This window comes from Carcharodon carcharias, chromosome 2 (genome assembly GCF_017639515.1).
Source record: "Carcharodon carcharias isolate sCarCar2 chromosome 2, sCarCar2.pri, whole genome shotgun sequence".
Taxonomy (NCBI): Eukaryota; Metazoa; Chordata; class Chondrichthyes; order Lamniformes; family Lamnidae; genus Carcharodon; species Carcharodon carcharias.
Genome location: NC_054468.1, coordinates 175,437,419 through 175,463,227, shown reverse-complemented (window position 1 = coordinate 175,463,227; position 25,809 = coordinate 175,437,419). Strand labels below are relative to the sequence as shown.

The 25,809-nt window shown below is 42.2% G+C and overlaps 1 protein-coding gene across 7 annotated transcripts in view; it reads right to left on the bottom strand.

Moving 5' to 3' along the window:
- Positions 1 to 10,735: 10,735 nt before the first annotated feature.
- asb3 (ankyrin repeat and SOCS box containing 3) overlaps positions 10,736 to 25,809 on the bottom strand; it is a 100,081-nt gene continuing 85,007 nt past the window's right edge. For all 7 annotated transcript variants that reach the window (XM_041217453.1, XM_041217478.1, XM_041217440.1 and 4 more), the window contains one exon: positions 10,736 to 13,613. In XM_041217453.1, the coding sequence (XP_041073387.1) occupies positions 13,387 to 13,613 (227 nt within the window). In that variant the 3' untranslated portion in view covers positions 10,736 to 13,386. The remainder of the gene's footprint in view (positions 13,614 to 25,809) is intronic.

The following is a 25,809-nucleotide window of genomic DNA, read 5'->3' as shown; positions in this document are numbered from 1 at the left end:
GAATCCTAAACTTGAGAAAATAAAGTACATTCTAAGAGGCTCCACTGTTGGATTTTATGTAGCTTGGCAACCTTTCTTAGATTATTTTGAGGAACTACTGCTCTCCGCTTTTATATAACTGACCTAATTAAGTTGTATGTATTATATCATGTGCAACTATATCTGACATATGATTGTTGATGATTTTCTCATTATTTATTATTTTGGGGTGCTGGGGAGGATTTTTATTTTCTGTTTTTTTCTTTTTCTTCTTTTTCCTCCTACTTCTCTTTTCCTTTCCCTTTTCTTTCTCTTTCTCTTCCAAACGTAAGTGTATTAAATTACTGCTGTACTGTAAGTTTTTTTGTACTGATACTCATTGTGATTGTTGTTAAAACTTAATAAACAGAAATAAAAAAAACATTTTGTATCAGAGCAAGCTAAAGGAGAACGGCTAAAATTTAAACTGAAGACACTTTTTACTGACTATTTCTTTCAAATTTGATTAAGTAGCAAATATCGGAACTTGAAAAGGAACTTTAAAGGAGACATGATAAATACAAGAGATATTGGGTGATGAACACCTTACAAAATGCTAAGAAGTTTTAGAAATAATTGGAATTTAATCTAATATTTGGGAGAAATTGAAGAAAAGAATTTAGTAGAGAAAGTTTAAAATCAATAAAAGCAAAATATGGCGGATGCTGGAAGCATCTGAAGAAGAGTCATACGGAGCCGAAACTTTAACTTTGTTTCTTGTTCCACAGACGCTGTTAGACCTGCTGAATTTTCCAGCATTTTCAGTTTCTGTTTAAGTTTAAAATCAAGTTTGTTTTTTGTGCTTTGGGAAGTTTTAATAAATTACATGAAGTAATGCAATTGCGTGTCAAGTTTTCCCTGCCCTCCACCACCACCAGCCCCCCAACAAACATGCAATGGGGTTAACTCTTTCTGCTGACAGTTCTTTTTTTAATTCATCACACAACCTATATTGAGCATTATTAGATTTTAAGTTTCTAAACTTACCAGGAAGGATTGGATATATTAATCCGCTGGGCTCTTGGCCTGAGCCATAATGGATTGTTTGTGCTTTTTTAAACAAGTGAAGATGGTTTTCAGCTCCAAATGAACCCAGCAGTTTTGAGAATTAAAGCAAAGCAAAAAGACTTTACTTTTCAGAGAGTTGGCCTTAACCACTTAGGCCATTTGTTACCATTTAATATCTTTCGAGACAAAGTGTCTGATTATGGGTGATATGAAAATCACCTCTGATTGCAAATGCTTTTTTGTCTCAGATGTAATACCACCATTTAAAACCACTACTCCTGTTTCTGAAATTGGAATTGATAAATAATTGGTCATGAGTTGCGACTTCAAGCATTCAATGGGAAATTTAGCCGATGCTTAAGGGGATAAACAAATTCTAATTTTCCCAAAAAAGCTAATGGAAAAACAGTCTAGGTGGTTTCTCAGTATCAAAAACAAAGTTTGTTTTTGGAAGAAATAAATTGAATACGAACAAAACCTGCTAGCCAAACAACACAGCTATTTGAATTTGGGATAATTTTAAAACAAATAAGTCAGGCCCAATCTAGTGCAGGCATGTCCAACATTTTTGCTTTTGGGGCCACATTTTAAATGCTTAGGAAGAAAAGGAAGCAGGCTGAGAGGAATGGAAATTTACCTCACTATCATTCCAAACAACATTCCTCTGCATCTCTGTGAACAAGCAGCTGATGAGAAGACTAATTTATCGCCTTACATCTGCCCTTGTTTTTGCCTGCAACAGGGATTCATTGTAGCACCATGGCACATCCCAGACCTGATGCCTATCTGTCATTCCGTGAAGAGCCCTTCCTCCCCATTCCACCCCACCCCTGCCACAACTGTCTCATTAGCCAGCTCCTGGACAAGCCTGATCTAGTGAATTTCTCTTGAGAAAATAAAATGTTGTCTAAGGGAAAGGACAAAGAAGCAAAATTTTAAAATTAATGTCTTAAAGCAAGTGGAAATATTTTATTTTTGTTTTAAAAATATTATGTAAACATGTTAGTACGCTGTAAAATTTCTCCAGAACTCCTGAAGAGATACAATGGCAATTAATGGGATGCCTCATGTAGAAATAAAATATAGAGTTAAGGATAAAGGACACAACACCAAATGTGAATTGGAATAACTCACCTTGGTGTAGTTCAATAGAATGTATAAATTTGGGTATTGATGTATGTTCTAGTGAAAGGGAAGTGTAGATAAAATGAATAAGGTAACAGCTTTCTCTTGGAGATATCTGTGTCTTTGCCTATGAACTTTTTAAGAGAACTGAATTTGATAATCTGGCCACCATCTGAGACACTGGGGCCGGACAGGGGGAGATAAGAAAAGATTTTGAGTCAAGACTCCCTTTGATCTTTTGAGAAGATTACCAGAAAGTCAGGAACAATTATGGAATGGTGCATCATTTTCAAGAATCCCGGATGATGAAGTTGATTGGCAAAAAACACAGCACAATCCCTACAGACCTGATAAGCCTTCCACAAGGATTTGTGGGAGAGGGCAGAGAGGTTATCACCAAGCGTGACGAAAGAACCCTGCCTGAATAGAAAATTTGGTAAAAAGAGAATCACTAGGGACCATTTCCAATAGATAGAGAAATGTGTGAAGATGACTAACGAATGTGAAACTCCAACAGAGGATTAAAGAAGGAATTGGGACAACGGTGATTGTGCAGAAGTGATTTATAACTTGCGAAGTAACTGATATGCGAAAGTAGATGGTGCAACTGCACTGGAGAACAGGTCCCAGACTTAATCAGCTACTTGACAAACAGCATGACATGAAATGGTTAATATGGTCTGTAGCGTAAGAAAACATTTTTAAATGATCAAGGCACTGACACATATTCAATTAAGAAACTGACTTTAAGACAATTAATTTTACTCCCCCTGACCACTTCCATCATAAAGTCAAATTAAAGTAAATGTAAAAGGAATTTTGAATTGGGACAAATTAAGGCAGCTAGGGAGAAATAATACTTAATAAGAATTATCCACAAGATGGATACAGGTGAATGGAGAGCTGGAGAATCTTAAAAGTTCATGCATAATATTTTGCTTTAATTATATGTACTTATATGCTAAGAACCCAGAAATTAGCAGCACTCCTACAAAGGACTTGGCGGGACCCACTGTGGGGGATGTAGTAGACCAGCCAGAAGTCCATTGACTTTCAGCGGGATCAGATAATCCCGACAGAGGTTTTCCTGGAAAATCCCGGCTTTAAGGATTTTTCCCTCTCAAAGAGGGGAACCATAAGATCTGCAGGTGAGGGTGACAAACCAATCAATCAGATAATTCTAGTAGCTTTAGTATGTTATCTACTATATGTAATCAAGAAATTAGAGAAACAGCTTGTGTTGTAGAAAATACTATGTTATTTAAAAATTTTTTGTGAGAAGTCAATAAGGATATTTCTTTCTCAAAGGGGGGAACTGTAAGAATTTGGGGTCTTTAACAAGCAGGTACTTTCAGTATTTTACGGGGTTAGCTAAGCAGCATTAGTTCTCCCTCTGGAAAGAGGATCTCTAAGCACTTTGACTTCTAAACAGTCTTGGTTCAGGCTGCCATGTTAAAATTCCTAAGCTGGTGGAATGGCATCTTGTGCACCCCCTTATCCAAGTGTTTAGAAAGGGTCAGGATATGATCTTCGGCATGTTTAAAATAAAAAGCCGACCTCGAGCAGGGTGACGTACAAGGGGGTGGTAACCACTCTGATATTTTGAGTGCCTGTCCTGTGTCCATTGGTCAGAATAGTTTGAATAGCTGATTGACACTGGGTAAGCTATCAGCCCCCAAAAAGGGTATATTTATTGGCTGTATACTGGTGAGGTTTTGGTGAGATACTGCGGGTGTCGTGGTGAGGTTGCAATACTCGATGGTACGTGTCTTCTAAAGATGGATAAGGAGGAGGAAGATGATGAGATCAACACACTCTATGCCAACTGTTTGTCCGCCATCCTAGATCAGTAAAATGTTCTCAATTGTTACAGGTCGTGTACTTTTTCTGTCTAATTAGTTAATGTATCATATCTAAACTACTGTTTCGTAATGAACTAAATAAACTATCTTAAAATTACTTATGACTAGCCCAACTGCCTATTTAGGTATCTGTGGTCCCCAACACCAAAATCCTGTATGGAAGCCCCCAGGATGTTTGGCTGATTCTCCTTCTCCTTGTGGGTGCCTGAAGGCCCCTCTCTGACTCCTTGAGGAGGGAGATTGAGGTGTCCTGTCCCCCTCCCGCCTAGCCACTGATGCATCCTACTCATGGCTACAGCAATGGTTTGCAGGTCCATGCATATATCCAGCAAAAACTGTTGGACCAGGGTCTCCATGGCAGATGCTGCACTTCCAGTGGTGACCTCAATGCACTTGAATTCCAGACCCAGGCAGAACGTGGGCAGATTCCTCCATCCTCCGTTCTAATCTGGTGAAGGTCTCCGAAACCCCTGTCTGCTGTTCAGGGTCTTTCTTCGCAGCTACAACATTTCTCTGAGGGCAGATTCCAGAGGCTGATTGTTGGACTCAGACTCAGCAGCGGCCTGTCCTCCAGCACTCCTCCGAGTGTCGGAAACCTTGGCTGTCATTGCCTCCACCTGCTGTGGAGCTGTTTCTGTTCTGTGCTCACCAGATGGTGACCCCGAGCCTGCTCTAGAACTATGTCCCTTTGAAGTGTGTTTGTGAGCTGTTGAAGGATGCAGGTGAACGCAGTGACTGTTCTTCCTCAGTGGCTTCCTCAGGATCCTCATCCGTCACCTGAGGTGCTCTGGGGGCTGGGGCAGAAGGGCTGGCTGACTGTGTCTCCCCCTGTCCTTTTCTTGATGGTGGCTGCAATAGAGAGAAGAGATAATTAGTGATTGACTAGACAGTCACCTACATTAAAGAAAGTTCTGAAGAAGGGTCTTACAGAGTCGAAACATTAACTCTGTTTCTCTCTCCACAGCTGCTAGACCTGCTGAGTTTGTCCAGCATTTTCTGTTTTTGTTTCAGATTTCCAGCTTCCACAGTATTTTGCTTTTACCTACATTAACGAGTATTCACAGTGTCCGTGAATGGCTGATGACTACTGCGTGGACCCTCACCAGCTTGTTGGGAGTCGCTGATCTTGCCTTTGGAGCAAAAATGTTCCCTGTCCTCTCCAGTCAGCTCTGCCACCTGCTTCTCATAGAGGATGAGTGGCCTCAACTCCAGCATTCTCCCTCTGGTCTGGGATCTCTCCCTCTTGCTATGGGCGATCTTGTCCTGCATTAAGACAGGTGGATAGACTGTGAGCACTATGGATGAAAGAGCAGGTCATAAGCATGCATTCCTGCTGTGTGTGCTGGGTGATCCCCAGTAAGGACTGAAGAAACGGCTTGTGCAAGATGTTAAAGTGTGTGTGAGAGTTTCAGTGGTGATCTCCTTTTTGCTGATAGTGTGTGAGGTCCTTGTGGGCTGTAACCCTGTGAATGCCTGATGGCCTTATTAGAGTTTGAGTCTGGAATGAGGAGAAGGTTAACTTGCCCTAGTGGAGTGAGGTCATTCATCCTCTTCCTGCACTGCATGGTGGTCCTCTTCTGGAGTCCACATGCACTGACCTCCCTGGCAACCTCCCCCCAAGCTGGCGTAGTGAGGCTGATGGACCTACGTCCTCCACTGTGAGAGTAGAGGACCTCCCGCCAGTCTGGACTGCCTGGAGGAGTCTCTCCAGGCACTTGTTGCTGAACCTGGAAGAGAGCTTGTTTCTTCTGGGCACCATCACTCGCCACAACAAGTTCTGGGTTCCAGAGAGTGAATGTGTGTGTGGGTGCTGTTTAAATATTTTGGCCAGACCTTCAACCCCATGAGGTAATGGTGGGGTGGACTAATCTCTGCCCACCCCACCACGAGGTTCGATGAGCTCCTAGTTTATGCATAAATAATGATCTGAAAAGTGGAAAATCTGGCGTGAGAACCCACCCTTCCACCCAGCAGGAATGACACTGACTTTCCTGCCCAACACCGCACTTAGTCTCCAGAAAGGAAAATTCCATCCACACACTTTGGGAGAAATATTAATGGCAAGCAGAATAATTCTTCTTAGCCTGTTCAAACAGTTAAAAGGTAGAGTGAATCTGGATTCTATTTTGGGAGAAACTGCCTCCATTTAATAGAAACTTCGAAACTAGGAGCAGGAGTAGGCCATTCAGCACTTAGAGCCTGCTCCACCATTAATTATGATCATGGCTGATCATCCAATTTAATAGCCTGCTCCCGCTTTCTCTCCATACCCTTTGATCCCTTTCACCCCAAGAGCTATATCTAACTCCTTGAAAACATACAATGTTTTGGCCTCAACTACTTGCTGTGGTAGCGAATTCCACAGGCTCACCACTCTCTGGGTGAATAAATTTCTCCTCATCCTCAGTCCTAAATGGTCTACCCTGTATGCTCAGACTGTGACCCCTGGTTCTGGACTCCCCCACCATCGGGAACAGCCTTCCTGCATCTACCCTATCTAGTCATGTTAGAATTTTATAGATTTCTATGAAATCCCCCCTCATTCTTCTGAACTCCAGCAAATATAATCCTAACCGACTTAATGTCTCCTCATATGTCAGTCTCGCCATCCCAGGAATCTGTTGGGTAAACCTTCGCTGCACTCCCTCTATAGCAAGAACATCCTTCCTCAGATAAGGAGACCAAAACTGCACACAATATTCCAGGTGTGGTCTCACTAAAGCCCTGTATAATTGCAGCAAGGCATCCCTGCTCCTTTGAGTCCTTGAATCCTCTCGCTATGAAGGCCAACATACCATTTGCCTTCTTTAACACCTGCTGCATCTGCATGCTTACCTTCAGCAACTGGTGTACGAGGGCACCCAGGTCTTGTTGTACATTCCCCTCTCTCAATTTATAGCCATTCAGATAATAATCTGCCTTCCTGTTTTTGCTACCAAAGTGGATAACTTCACATTTATCCACATTATACTGCAACTGCCATGCATTTGCCCACTCACTCAGATTGTCCAAATCACACTGAAGCATCTCTGCATCCTCCTCACAGCTCACCCTCCCACCCAGCTTTGTGTCATTTGCAAATTTGGAAATATTACATTTAGTTCCCTCATCTAAATCATTAATATATATTGTGAATAGCTGGAGTCCCAGCACCAATCCCTGCGGTACCCCACTAGTCACTGAGTGCCATTGGGTAAAAGACCCGTTTATTCCTACTCTTTGTTTCCTGTCTGCCAACCAGTTTTCTATCCATCTCAATACACTACCCCCGATCCCATGCACTTTAATTTTACATGCTAATCTCTTATGTTGGACTTTGTCGAAAGTCTTCTGAAAGTCTAAATAAACCACATCCACTGACTCTCCCTCATTAACTCTACTAGTTACATCCTCAAAAAATTCCAGTAGATTTGTCAAGCATGATTTCCCTTTCGTAAATCCATGCTGACTCTGTCCAATTCTGCCACTGTTTTCCAAGTGCTCAGCTATTAAATCTTTTATAACGGACTCTAGAATTTTCCCCACTACCAACATCAGACTGACTGGTCTTCTCTCTGCCTCCCTTATTAAATAGTGGGGTTACATTAGCTACCCTCTAATCTGTAGGTGCTATTCCAGAGTCTGTAGAATCTCGGAAGATAACCAGTAATGCATCTGCTATTTCTAGGGCCACTTCGTTAAGTATTGTGGGATGTAGATTATTGGGCCCTGGGGATTTATCGGCCTTCAATCCCATCAATTTCTCCAACACCATTTCCCTACTAATACTGATTTCTTTCAGTTCCTCCATCTCACTAAACCCTGTGTTCCCCAACATTTCTGGTATATTATTTGTGTCCTCCTTTGTGAACCAAAGTACGTATTTAGTTGGTCAGCCATTTCTTTGTTCCCCATTATAAATTCCCTTGTTTCTGACTGTAAGGGACCTACATTTGTCTTCACCAATCTTCTTCTTTTCTCATACCTATAGGCCAGGATTTCCCAGTCGGCGAGCGGGGGCGAGGCCCACTCACCGGCACATTAAATGGCACGGGGTGATGTCGGGCGGAACTCCGGACGTCATCCCACGTCATTTCAATTTCCTGGTCGGCGAGTGCTCAGCCGAATCAGCTGTGCCCCCCCCCAACACCGCGCCCCCCCCCCCCCCCACCCCGACCTGTCAACGGCCTATTGAGGCCATTAATAAAACAATTTAGATAATTGACAGGGCTGCCCGTCCAACCTTAAGGTTGGTGGGCAGACCGGGAGTCCTGGCGGGCTTCAGAGAAAGCATGAAACCTCATCCACAAGGGGGATGAGGTTTCATGTAGGTTTTTAAAAATTTAATAAAAGTTTAACGAAAAGTGATGGACATGTCCCAACTCAAGTGACAGTGTCACATGAGGGGACACATCAGGGAAATTTTATTTTTCTGTTTTTAGCATTTTTAAATGTGGAGCCAATCTCCCTGAGGCAGCACTTAGCCTCTGGGAGATGAGTGCATTCATGTACGAAAGAGTGCACTCATGGCTCAGGGAATCCGCCCCCCCCCCCCCCCCATCTCCCTCCCACCCGCACAGGGAGTGCATGGCACTTCTTGGTGGCCATAATTGGCCTGCCCATGTAAAATGGCGGCATTCTATCATATTATGGTCGCTCATCCCCAAGGGGCCTCGCACAACTAGATTGCCAATTATTCCTTTCCCATTGCACAATACCCAGTCTAGGATGGCCTGTTCTCTACTTGGTTCCTCAACATATTGGTCCAGAAAACCAAGCCGTATACTCCAGGAATCCCTCCTCTACGGTATTGTTACTAATTTGATTTGCCCAATCTATATGCAGATTAAAGTCACCCATAATTACAGGTGTTCCTTTATTGCATGCATTTCTAATTCCCTGTTTAATGCCATTCCCAACATCACTACAGTTTGGGGGTCTGTATATAACCCTCACTAATGTTTTTTGCTCCTTAGTGTTTCTCAGCTCTACCCATACAGATTCCACATCGTCGGAGCTAATACCTTTCCTCACTATTGCGTTAATTTTCTCTTTAACCAGCAATGCAACTCCACCGCCTTTTACTTTTTGTCTGTCCTTCCTAAATACTGAACACCCCTGGATTTCAGTTCCCATCCCTGGTCACCCTCAGCCATGTCTCTGTAATCCTGAATATATCATACCTGTTTACATCTGTTTGCGCGGTTAATTCATTCACTTTATTGAAAATGCTCCTCATGTGAAGGCACAAAGCCTTAAGGCTTGTCTTTTTAACATTACTTGTTGCATTCCCACTATTTTTCACCGAGGCCCTGTTTGATTCTTGCCCTTGATTTCTCTGCCTATCACTTTTCTTATTCTCCTTTTTGTCTTTTGTTCTTGTCCTTGATTCTCCCAGGTTCCCATCCCCCTGCTATTTTAGTTAAATCTCTCCAACCACTCTAGCAAATATTCCCCCTTGGACATCAGTCCCGGTCCTGCCCAGGTGTAACCCATCCAGTTTGAACTGGTCCCACCTCCCCCAGAACTGGTCCCAATGTCCCAGGAATCTGAAACCCTCCCCCTCACACCATCCTTTCAGCCACGTATTCATCCGATATATCCTGCTATTTCTACTCTGACTAGCACGTGAAATAACTCACTCAAAAACTGAAAAGGAGAATAAAGCTTGTGAAATTTGATTTTCCTCATATGCATTTTGCTTTTCCTTGCTAGGTAACCGATTTAATAGTGGACAGGGTTCTCAGTGCAAATGGTCCCGGTGAGGCACATTGTTTGAAGTATTTGATTACCATATATTTGGAAAGTGATATTATATTCTGGAAATCATACCTCATCTGGGACAGTTCTATTGGGAAAGTTGTCCATAATGTGTTGTGCTAAAAACTGAAAGGAAGAAAACTATCACTGTGCACATGGCAAAAGAAAATTCAATGTTATAAACTCTATATCTTCAAACAACAACTTCACATATTTCGGAATACAAACGGCCCTCTGTTAATGAGCAACCTCAAAAATGACCATTCTTACTTTAGGCCTACTTTTACTTAGACCTGCCATGCCCCATCCCACCTATGGAAAAATGGCCAATGGATGGGATGGCGCTGGGAAACTAGCACATCAGCTGGTGTGCAAAATTCCATGCCCACCCGGCTCCGAGTGTGTATCCACCACCTCACCCCCACGCCCATCAATCAGGGCATGAAGATGCAACATTGGGGGATATTATGTGAAGTCCCTAAGAGTAGGAAACATGGTGTGTGGCATGACTTAAGTAAGAGGGATGCAAAATTTCAATTTCCTAATGCGGATTGAGATGCAAAGATAAAGTCAGTGGCATGTTTGCAACATGTCGAGCCTCACGCTGGGTTCATACTTGTAATACATAAAATCTATAATCTGACAGTGATAATATGTGGTCTTTAAGAGAGTGCAAAGTGATTACCATATTCATATTGGTTTAGTGAATCTTTGCTGCCCTCCTTAGACCGTTACCCATTTGTTTCACATTTTCAACACATTTAAAAAGCAGTACAACTGTAGAATTCCAAGCATTGATTGATGATCTACTTTTCTGAAGGCGCCTGTTCCCAGTTTCCTAAGCATTGCAGTAAAAGTTCCAGCAGTTACACCACTGGAAAATTTCTCCACATTTTGTATTAAACAAAACCCATTTACAAGAAATGATTTCAATTGGCAGGTTACAGGTTCAGTCCATCTTATCCATTAGGTACACATGGTCACTGTGTTGAAGATATTTTATTTAGGATTTATATTGTTTCTGTTCCATTGTTCAATTTTTTTTTGATACAATATCCCATCACCAGCCTTAATTAGTTTCCATCTGCCAATACAAAATACAAAGCTGGAGCTAAGCTGTCTAGTGATGGCTCATAATTTATTTGTTTCACAAGTGTACTTAATTTCCTGACAAGCAAAAGACATCAATCTCAATGTTCCTTTAAGCAGCTAAATAGCTACTGTACTTGGATTTTAAATTATTTGCTTGGCTATCATGCACAAAATAATCGCAAAACGATAAATGTCACAAAAATGAAAAGGGAAATTGGATGGTACAATGGCCTTTCACCTCCTGGGTTCAAGTCTAGCCCAGTCTGTTTTCAAACAGATGGGGTAAAATTCTCCTTAATCTGCTGGTTTTAAGGGCCTGATGTGCAATATGTTTGGGATGTTTCAATCCAATTCCCAGTGGACATGGGCCTAAAGCACAAAACCGCCTTTGTACTCTTACAAATTAGTGCCAGTGTAAAGAAAGCGCATAGGTGTTGGAATTGGAGTGGTAGGGAATGTCCTTTTGAGGTTGGTGTTGATATATGCTGTTAGGGCAGGGTGGAGAGCGCATGACTCTACATTTAGTTGTGTTAGTTGTGGCTCACTTAGTAGCACTCTCACACTGAGTCAGAAGGATGTAGGTTCAAATTCCAGGCCAGGTCTTGAATAAAAAAAAGAAAAATCAAGGCTGACACTCCAGCGCAGTACTGAAGCAATCTCAGGCAAATGTAAAAGATCCCATGGCACTATTCTAAAGAGCAGGGAAGCTATCGCTGATGTCCTGGCCAATACTTACTCCTCAACCAATATCTCTAAAAGATAAAAACAAAAAACTGCGGATGCTGGAAATCCAAAACAAAAACAGAATTACCTGGAAAAAGTCAGCAGTCTGGTTATCATCACATTGCTGTTTGTGAGATATTGCTGTATGCAAAATGGCTGCCATGTTCCTACATCACAACAGCGACTACACTTCAAAACTACATAATTAGCTGTAAGGTGCTTTGGGACAACCTGGGGCCATGAAAGGCAAATGCAGGTCTTTTTTGGGTGCTGATACTCGGTGCCTGTAATGGGAACCGCTCCATTCCCAGCACTAACAGCCCTTATCTTGATAAGCACAAAATCTCTGTACAGATATCATTAAGGAGGTGCATGTAGATGAGGATGAAGAAAGGCCAAAAAACAGATCTTTGGGGGACTCCAAAAAGAATGGTGCAGAGACGGTTATTGCTATTGTTATTAACTGCTATTGCTGAAGATGCTCTGGGTATGATTTGATAAGCAAGAGTGAAAACAACCAAGGGCACTCCCACTGAGCTGCATAACTGAGGAGGCATTGGACAAGAATAGTGTGACTGACCATATCCACAGAGATGGGGGTAAAATACATCACAGTCAAGTTCACAGGGGAAGTCACATGTGACTTTGATTAGTGCTCTTTCAGTGCTGTGGCAGGGTCAGAAATATGAGTAGTGAGATCTAAAAAAATGGAGTTCAAATTTTTCCATTCTGGTGATCAGGGATAATTTGGGTTGAGGTATCAATGAATGCAAGAGTTCAATTATGTGGAGATATAGAGAGGCAGGGATTGTTTTTAGAGTACAGAAGATTACGGGTGTTTTAATAAAGGTGTTCAAACATCATGAAGATTTTGGTAAGGGAAAACAATCCCCAGTAGCAGAGGGTCAGTGACTGGAGGACATAGATTTAAGGCAATTGGCGTAAAAATCAGAGGCAACATGAGCAAACAAAATGTTACAGTGAGTTATGATAATCTGGAATGGACTGACTGAAAGGGAGGTGGACCCAGATTCAACAGCAATTTTCAAAAGGGAATTGGATAAATATTTGAAGGAGAAAGATTTGCACGACTATGGAGAAGGAGCAGAGTGGGACTAATTGGATAGCTCTTTTAAAGAGCCTGTACATATATATAAGCAACTGAGCTACACATATCAGCAAAGTCCCAGCTTCGGCACAGCTTGTGCTGCTTTAGTTGATTTCAGTCAGAACAGTGATAAGGGTGTTACAACTGGCCTATGCACAGAAGGGAAAAACTGAATAAGGTCCTCAATCTGCCAGTATCCAGCACCCTTTTTAGAAAGCGCTCATATATGAATATTGGCTGAGAACAGAATTACACTCAACTATAATAATTCTCAGTTGAACAGCCTGTGAAGATTCACAGTCAAGACTTGCAAGTGAATGGCAGCTTCTTGGATGAGGTACTGCAGGATGTTGAGCAACTATGGAAGTAAACAAGGCCGGGGGGCATTTAAAAAAAAAATGCGACAGCCATGGGACAGAGATTGTGCAAGAACCTCTCCCTGATATGACACTTAAAGATAAAATCCAGTGGCATTATGAATGAGAGGTGTTGCTCACAGTCCATCTTTCACAACATACAATGGCAGGTCCTAAATCCAAATAGATGAACAAAAAGTTTAATTAAGGAAACTGAATCGCTAAATTAAACTCTCAAGCTGCCAGAGATATACATGTGCAGGTTTAATGATGACTGACAACTTGAGTATTAAGACACGACAACCAAATCTTCCATATTTTTGTTTTCTTTCCACACATCAGGCATTTCCTCTGATCAGTCTTCTGAATATTCAATATAATCATTTTCTGTTTGTGTTTCTTCTCGAATCTCTGAAATTTCTGGAATGTCATATAATTTCAAAACTTCTTTATAAAGAAGAAAATCATGCAGGCAGGCTGGAAGTGGTAACTGTCGAATAAATTTATCAGAACGAAGGTATTCACTTTTTAGTATTGATCGTATCTTTAAACGACTGAGGTGTGTCAACGAAGGAATATCGTCTAAATTGGAACAGAAAATCAATAAGTAATCATGAAAAATATATCAAAAATGTATCAAGATTATCATAAACACTTAGTACAGCTCTGTGCTATGTCTCATCCTTGGAGGGATTTTAGCTGAAACCTCCAGTACTTGCTTTCTCTTTCTGCAAGAATGCATCAATGTAGCAGTTATCAGATATTAACACATAGTTACCATTTGCAGCCGTATTATTTCATGATGTTTGCTTCTTTTCCTAACCCCTTCTGATACATAAGCTCTGCAAGGATGATGGTTATTATCAAGTTCTATTTTCATTATATAATAGATGCTCAGGAGTAAAATTCTGAAAAAGTGGTTATTTAGCTTTAGTGTCAGTTTAGTGTCAACATATTTATTAGTCACTCTTAACATGCAGGATTTAAATTCTCTAGATCCTGGGTGCCAGTTGGAGAAGCTTTCCAAAGAAATACTGTCCCTATGCTTTTGTCCATTACCTGCTCTTTGGTTCCACATTAGGAATTCCTCATGCTCACTTGTGTAATAATGCTGTAAAGATCAGAAGATCCAAAGCTAATCTCAGTTGAAAGAAAAACTGGAATGCTATTAAAGGCCTCAGCATCTCTGGGGAGTCTAAGTGGAAAGGAAACAAAAAATCATCCCGCTCCTGATGACTCTCCAATGATGCCCTGCTGGAAAGAGCTCATGTGTGAACAACATCCAAGGAGAAGTTTAACTTTGTGGTGCCCACAACATTCATTGTTGGGCTTTCACATGAAGAATAAACACTGGCATGTTACAAGCAGCCACCCAGGATCTAAGAAACATCACTACATGTAGGAGGCAATACCTTGAGGATAGAGGGGGAGAAAATCAGCAACAAAAAAATCCTGCCAAATACAGTTCTAAAGTAGGGATCATAAAAGCTATAACTGAAAGCAACATAAAGTGAATAACACCACTTCAGAACTGAACATCCACTACAATCATGCAAGATGTGTCGAGTGAAGGTCTAAAAGTCAGGTGGCAATTTCGATGGCACTCAATTTTTTGACAGATCATTCAAAATTTAGCATTATTATGCAAATGTTCTACACAGTGATTAATTCAACTGTGCTTGCATTGCTGGCACAGATTTTTTAAAAATAATTTTTAACATTAAATCACCATGCAAATTTCAAACAAGGAGTAACTAACTAATGGAGGTCTTCAAGATTATGAAAAGGTTCAACAGGTTTGTCATAGAGAAGGTGTTTGACTTGGGGGTGAGGCCAAACCTTGGGACCATATCCAATAGGAAATTCAGGACTATTTTTTTTAAAGAGTGGCTAGAATATGGAACTCAATGCCACAGGGAGTAATTGCAGAGAATAGTACAGATGCAATCAAGGGAATCTGGATAAACACAGTGGGAGAAAGGAAGTTAAGGATATGTTGATATGGTGAGAAGAGGAGGAATGGGAGGTGCTGTACATGGGGCATTAACACCAGCAAAGATCTGTTGGGCTGAGCAGCCTGTTTCTTTGCTGTAAATATTTTGTAATTAAAATGAAATCACTATGTATTTAATGGTAGTCAAAGCAGCTTCATAACGTCAGTAACTAAGAGGTTGTGTGCATTAGGGGAAATAGCCATTCATTTTTTGCAGCATTTGCTGAAGCTGTGAGTGAGATTTATACCCAGAGTCATCGCATTCATTATTTAAAATTATTGCAACACCACGCGATATACAATGCACAGTCGCTATAACACACAAAGTATTAATGATCCATGTATTTTGCATCTCAGCACAAAATTTAATTCACAACTGACTTCATTCTGATGCGTCAGTAATTATTATTCTCCAAAATCTCAGCACACAAGAGTACAGTTGCTATGGAACCAGTCATGCAGAGGTAAAAGACGAGTAGAAGCATATTCAGAAACCTCTGAAATGTGCGTCAAAAACCAGAATATGAAGTAAATAATTTTGTGACCAGCAAAATCTCATCCAACTTAGCTGCTACTTTGTAAGAAGCTTTGAAAACAGCTAGAAGTGAAATTTAGTTTTGTCAAAACTAGAGAAATGAGAAATCCATGAGAAGAAACACAATACCTGGCCAGTCTAGTTAAGTTTCTGGTCAATGATAGGCCCCCAGGATGTTGATGGTGGGATATTCATTGAAGTGGGATAAATGAAATGCTTTATTAAGATTGATATTAAATTGTGCATTAATAGTTTTAGAATATACAAATGTAGTTATGAGAGGTCTTTCTAGGCATGATGGGAAATTTAGTCAGTACTATGGGCATGATGGGGTCCTTGGCCAAGAATAGTTCGAGGCAGCTAGTCCAGCAGTTCTAACAATAACAGCTTTCACAGACATTCATTGCTGAACAGAGCCAGGAGGAGATAAAGGGGAGTTGAAGGCCTTCCCAAGAATAAGGGCTGAGATAATGGGAACATCTGCTGATCGAATAGCATGGTTAGTTAAGAAATTAATAAGAAACATTGTGATGAAAACTAGGAAGATAAAAATTATAAATGTATGCTACAAAGCCTGTATCAGAGAGAGAAGCACCATGGCAAGCTGTGATTCTCTCTCTCCAGCATATGCTTAAGTAAAGCCTTTACTTTCTTGAAAGCTCACAAATTCAGTGGTTATTTTTACCACAACAATTGGCGTAGTCAGCAGGACCCTTGGAATATTGGTCAATGGCACCAGATCGAATGTTGGCAGCAGAGGACGGGTGAATATGTTCATTTACCACTCATTAGATAAGGCAGTTGGCATTTTAAACAGGGAGCCATTGGGCCAGTTTGAGGATCAGAACCAGAGTACGGGTCTAAGAGTGGAGTAACTAAAGATATTGTGGCACCACAATTGCAGTTTGGCTCCTTGGGTAAACAAGAAGTGAATATTATAATTGTTCTCAGAGTAAACTAAAGACATGATGAACGACTATCGGGTAAAACAGGCAGGAATGCTTCAAGCCCACTAACTAGTGAGAACCAGCAGGGTAAAGCGGGCAGGACCGCTTCCTAACCGGCAGGGTAAAGCGGGCAGGACCGCTTCCTAACCGGCAGGGTAAAGCGGGCAGGACCGCTTCCTAACCGGCAGGGTAAAGCGGGCAGGACCGCTTCCTAACCGGCAGGGTAAAGCGGGCAGGACCGCTTCCTAACCGGCAGGGTAAAGCGGGCAGGACCGCTTCCTAACCGGCAGGGTAAAGCGGGCAGGACCGCTTCCTAACCGGCAGGGTAAAGCGGGCAGGACCGCTTCCTAACCGGCAGGGTAAAGCGGGCAGGACCGCTTCCTAACCGGCAGGGTAAAGCGGGCAGGACCGCTTCCTAACCGGCAGGGTAAAGCGGGCAGGACCGCTTCCTAACCGGCAGGGTAAAGCGGGCAGGACCGCTTCCTAACCGGCAGGGTAAAGCGGGCAGGACCGCTTCCTAACCGGCAGGGTAAAGCGGGCAGGACCGCTTCCTAACCGGCAGGGTAAAGCGGGCAGGACCGCTTCCCAACCGGCAGGGTAAAGCGGGCAGGACCGCTTCCCAACCGGCAGGGTAATACGGGCAGGACCGCTTCCCAACCGGCAGGGTAATACGGGCAGGACCGCTTCCCAACCGGCAGGACCGCTTCCCAACCGGCAGGGTAATACAGGCAGGACCGCTTCCCAACCGGCAGGGTAATACGGGCCGGACCGCTTCCAAACCGGCAGGGTAATACGGGCAGGACCGCTTCCCAACCGGCAGGGTAAAGCGGGCAGGACCGCTTCCCAACCGGCAGGGTAAAGCGGGCAGGACCGCTTCCCAACCGGCAGGGTAAAGCGGGCAGGACCGCTTCCTAACCGGCAGGGTAAAGCGGGCAGGACCGCTTCCTAACTGGCAGGGTAATATGGGCAGGACCGCTTCCTAACCGGCAGGGTAATACGGACAGGACCGCTTCCTAACCGGCAGGGTAATACGGGCAGGACCGCTTCCTAACCGGCAGGGTAATACGGGCAGCACTGCTTCCTAACCGGCAGGGTAAAACGGGTAGGACCGCTTCCTAACCGGCAGGACCGCTTCCTAAATGGTAGCGGTCAAACTAGAAACATAACATCAGCCATGACAGATAAGAGTTTAGGCTGGGGACCCAAAGGGTCACTCAGTGAATTTTTTAAAAAGATAAAATAAATTGATGTAAGTCACTAAAGCTTTTGTTCTGGGGAGGAGGAGAGAGAGGGGTACCCCTAGGGGAGTTAATCAGCAGGCAGGGACAGAGGAAATGTGAGCTTCAGTTGTTTTGATTGTTGCTGTAGATGAAATTCTAAAATCTGTTTTCTCCCCCCAATGCTGCTTGAAGTTTTGTTTGGAGTATGAAAGTTTTAAGTTGTTAATGTAAATGTTATAAGAATGGAAATACACATTTCTTTATGTTTGTGTTTTTGTGTGCAGTGAAGAATGTGTGTGAGAGCTTTAATGTGTTGTCATGTTTGTACGTGTGGAGTTTCAACAGTTTGAGTTAAAAGCCTCATAAGGAGGATTGAGAGTCGGGGTAAAGTACAATGAAACAAACCAATGTTGTTATAAGGTTAGAATTGAGATTTCTGGCCTAAAATCACAATTCAAAGATTTTCTAAAGGAGATATAGTAGATTTTAAACTATCAGGGAGTTAACTCTTAGCACCAGCAGCTTCAGCTTTCAGACTGTTGAATTAATCCATTTTGCCTCAAGCAGAACGGATCCTTGTGCTTTTATTTAGAAATAAATGCAAATGTAACAAGATTTCTAGCAGCTTCAAGAATCTGAGAATTCATTTGGAGGTTTTCAATGCCACAGCATAGCCATGGTTTAGAGGCTCGACTTTACCTTTTTTTAAAAAAAGACCTGACTCATTCAGGCCAACCGTTATCTTCTGTTTGGAAACAGGAGATCTAATGTGAACACACTGAACAATGAATATCAGACATTTTGAGCAAGTTATTTTGGGAAACTATGATGTCATCTAAGTGAATGACTAAAAGGTTAAACAGGAATAAGAAATTAGAGGAAACTAGCGAGAAATGTAAAAAACAGATAGCAAGAGCTTCTTTAGGTACTTAAAAACGACAAGAGTAAGTAAAGTGAACATTGGTCTTCTAGAGAGTGACAGTGGGGAGTTAACAGTAAACGTTAACGAAATGGCGGATGAAATGAACAAATATTTTGCTTCTGTCTTTATAGAGGATATAAAAAACATGCCAATAATAGCCGTAAATCAAGAGTTGGAAGGGAACTTAAGAAACAGGAGGAGAAAGCCATTCAACCCCTCGAGATCATGGCTGATCTGCCCCAAGCCTCAACTCCCCTTGCGTGCCAGCTCCTCATAGCCCTCAATTCCCCGATATTTCAAAAAATTATCTACCTCCTCTTTAAATACTTTGTGATCCAGCATCCACAACTCTCTGGCTTAGAGAATTCTAGACATTCACTACCTTCAGAGAAATTCCTTTGCAACTCAGTTTTAAATGAGCATCCCTTTATTCTGTGACTATGTCCCCTAGTTCGAGATTCCACCACTACCCTAACAAGCCCCCTTAGAATCTTGTACGTTCCAATAAGAGCACCCCTCATTCTTCTAAACTCTAATGAATAAAGGCCTAACCTGTTTAGCCGTTCTTGATAAGTCAACCCCTTCATCCCAGAAATCAGCCTGGTGAATCTCTTTTGAACTGCCTCAAATGCCAGTAAATCCTTTCTTAAATACGGGGCCAAAACCGTACACAGTACTCCAGGTGTGGCCCCACCAACACGCTGTACGGCTGTAACAAGATTTCCCTATTTTTAAATTCCAACCCTCTGATAACAGGCCAAAATTCCATTTGCCTTCTTAATTACTTGCTGCATCTGCATGCAAACTTTTTGTGTTTCATGCACAAGAACACCCAGATCCCTCTGTGCTGCACTTTTTTGGAGTCTCTCTCCATTTAAATAAAAGTCTGCATTTTGATTCTCTCTACCAAAGTGCATGACCTCAAAGTTTCCGACAGTAAACTCCAACTGCTAAGTTTTTGCCCACTCACTCAACCTATCTATAATCCCCTTGCAGATTCCTTATGTCCTCATCACAACATGCCCTCCTACCTATTCTTGTATCTTTAGCAAATTTGGCTACATTACACTCTGCCATCCTCCAAGTCATTAATACAGATAGTAAATAATTGAGGCCCTAGGATTGATCCTTGTGGCACTCCACTAGGTACGTCTTTCCAACCTGAAAAAGACCCATTAATCCCAACTCTCTGTCTTCCATGTGTTAACCAATCCTCAATCCATGCTAATACATTATGCCTCATACCGTGAGCTCCTACCTTGTGCAATAACCTTTTATGTGGCACCTTACCAAATGCCTTCTGGAAATCCAAATACACTACATCTACCGGTTCCTTTTTATCAATTCTGTTTGTTATATCCTCAAAGAACTCTAGCAAATTTGTCAAACATGATTTCCCTTTCACAGTTGACTCTGTTTGATTGCATTAAGCGTTACTAAACCTGCTATTTCTTCCTTAATAATGGACTCTAGCATTTTCTCAACTACAGATGTTAGGCTGACTGGCCGTTTCCTGCTTTTTGTTTCCCTCCCTTCTTGAACAGGGGTGTCACATTAGAAGGTGCTAGCATAGATCATTAAGGAGGTTATAGTTGGGCACTTAGAAAAACACTAGATAACTGGGAAAGATTCAGCATGGTTTTATGAAAGGGAAATCATGTTTAACCAATTTACTGGAGTTCCTTGAAGGAGTAATTTGTACTGCGGATAAAGAGGAGCCATGCTGTACTTAGATTTCTAGAAGGCATTTGAGAAAGTTATTGCGGAAAATAAAAGCTCATGGTGTAGGGGGTAACATATTAGCATGGATAGATGATTGGCTGGCTGGCAGAAAGCAGAGTATACAGAAATGGGTTTTTTTCTGCTTGGCAGGATGTGACAAGTGGAGTCCCGCAGGGGTCTGTGCTGGTGCCTCATCTTATAACAATTTATATCAATGACTTAGATGAAGGACTGAAGACATAGTAACTAAATTTGCAGATGACGCAAAGACAGATGGGAAAATTTGATGTGAAGAGGACATAAGGAGGTTACAGACAGATATAGATTGGTTGATTGCGTGGCAAAAGTCTGGTAGATGGAGTATAATGTGGGAAAATGTGAAGTTGTTCAATTTGGCAGGGAGAATAAAAAAAGCAGAGTATTACTTACATGGAGAAAGACTGCAGAATTCTGAGGTGCAGAAGGAGCTAGGTGTCCTTGTGCACGTTGCAAAAAGTTAGTATGAAGGTACAACAAGTAATTAAGACCTTTGGAAATCTATCCTTTATTACGAGAGGAATTGAACATAAAAGTAAGGATGTTATGCTTCAGTTATACAGGGCATTGGTGAGACCACATCTCAAATACTATTCCGTTTTGGTCTCCTTATTTAAGGAAGGATGTAATTGCTTTGGAGGCGGTTCAGAGGAAGTTTACTAGATTAATACCTGGAATGAGTGGGTTGTGTTATGAGGATAGGTTGGACAAGCTGAGCATTTTTCCACTGGAGTGCAGAAGAGTGAGAGGTGACTTGATTGAAGTATAAGATCCTGATTGGTCTCAAGGTGGATGCAGAAATGATGTTTCCTCTTGTGGGTGAGTCCACAACTAGGGGGCATTGTTTTAAAATTAGGGGGCACCCTTTGAAGGGCAGAGATGAGAAGGATTTTTTTTTCCCCCGAGGGTTGAGGGACTTTGGAACACTCTGCCTTAAACCTCAAAGGCAGTGGAGGCAGGATCACTGAATATCTTTAAGGCTGTGGCAGATATATTCTTATATAAAAGCAAAAAACTGCAGATGCTGGAAATCCAAAACAAAAATAAGAATACCTGGAAAAACTCAGCAGGTCAGACAGCAGCTGCGGAGAGGAACACAGTTAACGTTTCGAGTCCATATGGCTCTTCAACAGAAGTAAGGAAAAATAGAAGAGCAGTGAAATATAAGCTGGTTTAAGGTGGGGTGGGACAAGTAGAGCTGGATAGAGGGCCAGCGATAGGTGAAGATTGCCAAAAGATGTCATAGACAAAAGGACAAAGAGGTGTTGACGGTGGTGATATTAGCTAATAAATGTGCTAATGGATGACATTAAGGGTAGAATGCAGGACGAGCAAGGTACAGATAGCCCTAGTGGGAGTGGGGTGGGGGGAAGGGATCCAAATAGGCTAAAAGGTAGATATAAAACAATGGATGGAAATACATTTAAAAATAATGGAAATAGGTGGGAAAAGAAAAATCTATATAAATTATTGGAAAAAAGGGGGATTGGAAAGGGGGTGGGGATGGAAGAGAGAGTTCATGATCTAAAGTTGTTGAACTCAATATTCAGCCTGGAAGGCTGTAAAGTGCCAAGTCGGAAGATGAGGTGCTGTTCCTCCAGTTTGCATTGAGCTTCACCGGAACACTGCAGCAGGCCAAGGATGGACACGTGGGCATGAGAGCAGGGTGCAGTGTTGAAATAGCAAGCGACAGGGAGGTCTGGGTCATGCTTGCGGAAAGACCGAAGGTGTTCCGCAAAGCGGTCACCCAGTCTGCGTTTGGTGTCTCCAATGTAGAGGCGGTGAAGGAACTGAGAAAGTGGGATGGAGTCCTTACAGGAAGTGGGGTGTGAGGAGCTGTAGTCAAGGTAGCTGTGGGAGTCAATAGGCTTGTAATGAATATTGGTGGACAGTCTATCACCAGACATTGAGACAGAGAAGTCAGGGAACGGAAGGGAAGTGTCAGAGGTGGACCATGTGATGGAGGGTTGGAAATTGGAAGCAAAATTAATAAATTTTTCCAGTCCAGATGAGAGCATGAAGCAGCAGTCATTGATGTATCGGAGAAAGAGTTGTGGGAGGGGGGCCGGAGTATGATTGGAACAAGGAATGTTTCACATACCCCATAAAAAGACAGGCATAACTGGGGCCCATGCGGGTACCCATAGCCACACCTTTTATTTGGAGGAAGTGAGAGGAGTTTAAGGAGAAATTGTTCAGTGTGAGAACAAGTTCAGCCAGACGGAAGAGAGTGGTAGTGGACGGGGATTGTTCAGGCCTCTATTCGAGGAAGAAGCGGAAAGCCCTCAGACCATCCCACTCGGGGATGGAGGTGTAGAGGGATTGGATGTCTATGGTGAAGAGGCGGCGGTTGGGGCCAGGGAACTGGAAATTGTTGATTTAAGTAGTGTGTCAGAGGAATCGTGGATGTAGGTGGGAAGGGACTGGACAAGGGGAGAGAGAATGGAGTCAAGACAGCAAGAAATGAGTTCTGTGGGGCAGGAACAGGCTGACACCTGATATATATTCTTGTTAGGCAAAGGAATCAAAGGTTATTGGGAGTAGATGGGAATGTGGAATTAGAAATGCAAACAGATCAGCCATGATCTTGATGCATGGGGGAGCAGGCTCAGGAGGCCAAATGACCTACTTCTGCTCCCATTTTTATGTTCACATAAAGAATGTGTGTTCAGAAACACGTGGGACTTTTAATCCGGATACAAATTCACACATGAGAAAGGGGTACTTTTAATTTTCATAGTGTAGATTTCATTTCTTACAAAGTTTAAAGATCTGAGGTTTGGTTCCCAATAAAGTTCTCAAAGAGGAAATAGGATTTTTATTTTAAGAGGTTTGACAACAATTGACACTTGTTCAAAATGTTGCAAGTTTCTGTGCTGAAAAAGAGTGTTTAAAATATACTTGTAAGTCTGTTCCCAAAGCCTGAAATCTTGATGTTTGACAGAAATTCAATTTGTGGCAAAGTAACAGAAGGACTTTTGTTTTCGGAAGAAATAAATTGAGCAATAACAAACCTGTCAGCTCAACAAAACTGCTATCCAAATCTGGTATAATTTTAAAATGAAAAAAATGTCAGGCACGATCTAGTGGGTTACTTTTGGGAAAATAAAATGTTACTGGGGGCAAAAAGACAAGCAAAAGATGTTAATGTCTGACTTAAGGTTTAAAATATTATGAGAATATTTTATTGGGTGAAAAGTCTCTCCAGACAACCTGAACGAGGTATTGCATGTGTAAAATGGCATGAGGAAATGATTAAGGGTAGGAGGTAAAGTTTGGGAAAAAGGACACAACATACAAACTTAAGAGAACTGAATTTGATAATCTGGCCATCACCAGAGACATTGGAGCCATATAGGGGAAGAGGAACAAAGATCTAGGAGTGGAGACCCCCTTTTAAAGGAAATGGTTGAAATGGCCTAAAGAGTAAGAAAACAGTTTTAATCGATCAAGGCAATAGAGAAACTGACTTTAAGAGAATCTATCGACGATCATGGTCAGAGGGAGTAAAAAGCCGAAGTAAAAAGCACAAGAATCTCTGTTCAAGACCATTGAAGGGTAAGTCGAAATAATATTTAACAATAATTATCCACAGGTAAAGGGAGAAAAAGAATAGTTGCATGTATTACTGACCATATTAATGCGCAAGCGAGCTACAAGTAGGACCACAGGATTAACACTATGATGACAGGCAGAGTTATGCACCTCCCAGAGAGAACCACCACTGGAAGTGAAGATATTAGGCCATTGAAAGATAGGTTAAGAAGGTGCATTGTAGAGTTGTGTCAACAGCTTAAGGAATTGAGGTCCGAGGTAGGGCAGCAGCAGGAGGTATCAGACCAGTAAAGAAGTGAGGGGGAGCAGCACCCCAAGCACTTGCTACAAATGAGGAATAAGGTAATGTTTAAGGGGCACTGAAACCACCGGGATCTACCCTACAATGGCAAGGACCTTACTGGATAATGATGATTAATGATACTTGTGTATGTTTGGGAACATTGGTCACAGGTGAAACCTTATAGCTCTCAGTTTCTGTCAGCAGGAAAACAACCAGCAGCTCACTTAACTAGTTTGTTTCAGACAAATCCTCAGAGCAATGGCAATCTAGAGGACAGCAGCAGCAGCCAACACATCCTTAACAATAACAATCGCATGGGAGGCGCCCTCTGTGAACATCAATAAATCCACCTGTCTGCAGCCAGGATAGTACGTACTGCTACCTAAAGGAGGGAGCAAAGAGTGGTCAAGGAAACCAAGTGTTTGGATTTCTGATAGAGTCACTACCAACAGTCAGTGTGTTATTCAAGTTGTGTTATCAGGAAGGGTGACAATGGGACACAAGTAACACTGCCCAGACCCAGTACCACATTCTACCTACCAATTCCATGGTGCTCTTGCAATGGCACAGTGGCTTCCTGGCTGCTCAAACCTGAAGGATGTGTCAAAGCCTCTTTGCTGGTAGCACATCACCAAATCCGATCACCCACACTGATGGTGTAGATTAAATATGACAGGTGTGCAAAGCATTTACGGCCTGGTTTCTGGGCTGGGTATATATTATTTAACATGCAAGAAAACTTGGAATGGTGGTATTAATATCTTAAAGGTTAAGACTACTGTGAATATTACAGATGGATGGGTGAATCTTCCCCAATTTGTTTGGGAACCAGGATTGGTGGGGCAATATCGTCAAGAACAATGTATAGATGTTGTTAATTGGCTTGGTTGTGGCGTTTTAATCTGTCAATTTATAGGTATAAGCAACTCACTTATGTGCCCAGCCACCAGGTCACCGCCTCTGGATGGGATAGTCAAAATCAGGAAACCCAAAGTGGTATTACATGATGTTACGATGGTGACCTTAGAAGTGACTTATAATTTGACCAGGTTCATCCCTACTAGCAGGTTGTGGCGATGACGCAGAATCCACTAGCTGGACGAAACAAAAATTACAACGTTTGACCTAGGATTACAAGGCCTGCACAACCCTGGGAATTCAGAATATCAGGAAAGGGAGAAGAAAGAGAAGTTTCTTGGCGATGTGGAGGGTTTGTTTAGAAGAGCCAACTGAGCCCTGAATGCATTGCAAATCTCCAGGTGTGTGGGGGAGGAGGGAGAGAGAGAGAGAGCGTGTGCGAGAGAGCACGAGCGAGAGAAAGAGAGAGAGAGAGAGAGAGAGAAACCAAGGACCCATCATGCCTATAGTATTGATTAAATTTCCCATCATGCCTAGAAAGACCTCTCGTAACCACATTTGTCTGTTCTAAAGCTATCAATCTACAACTTAATATCAATCTTAATAAAATCATTTAATTTATCCCACTTCATCAATAATGCTAATACTACTGAATATCAAGGGGAGATGCTTAGACTCTCTCTTGTTGGAGATGATCATTGCCTGGC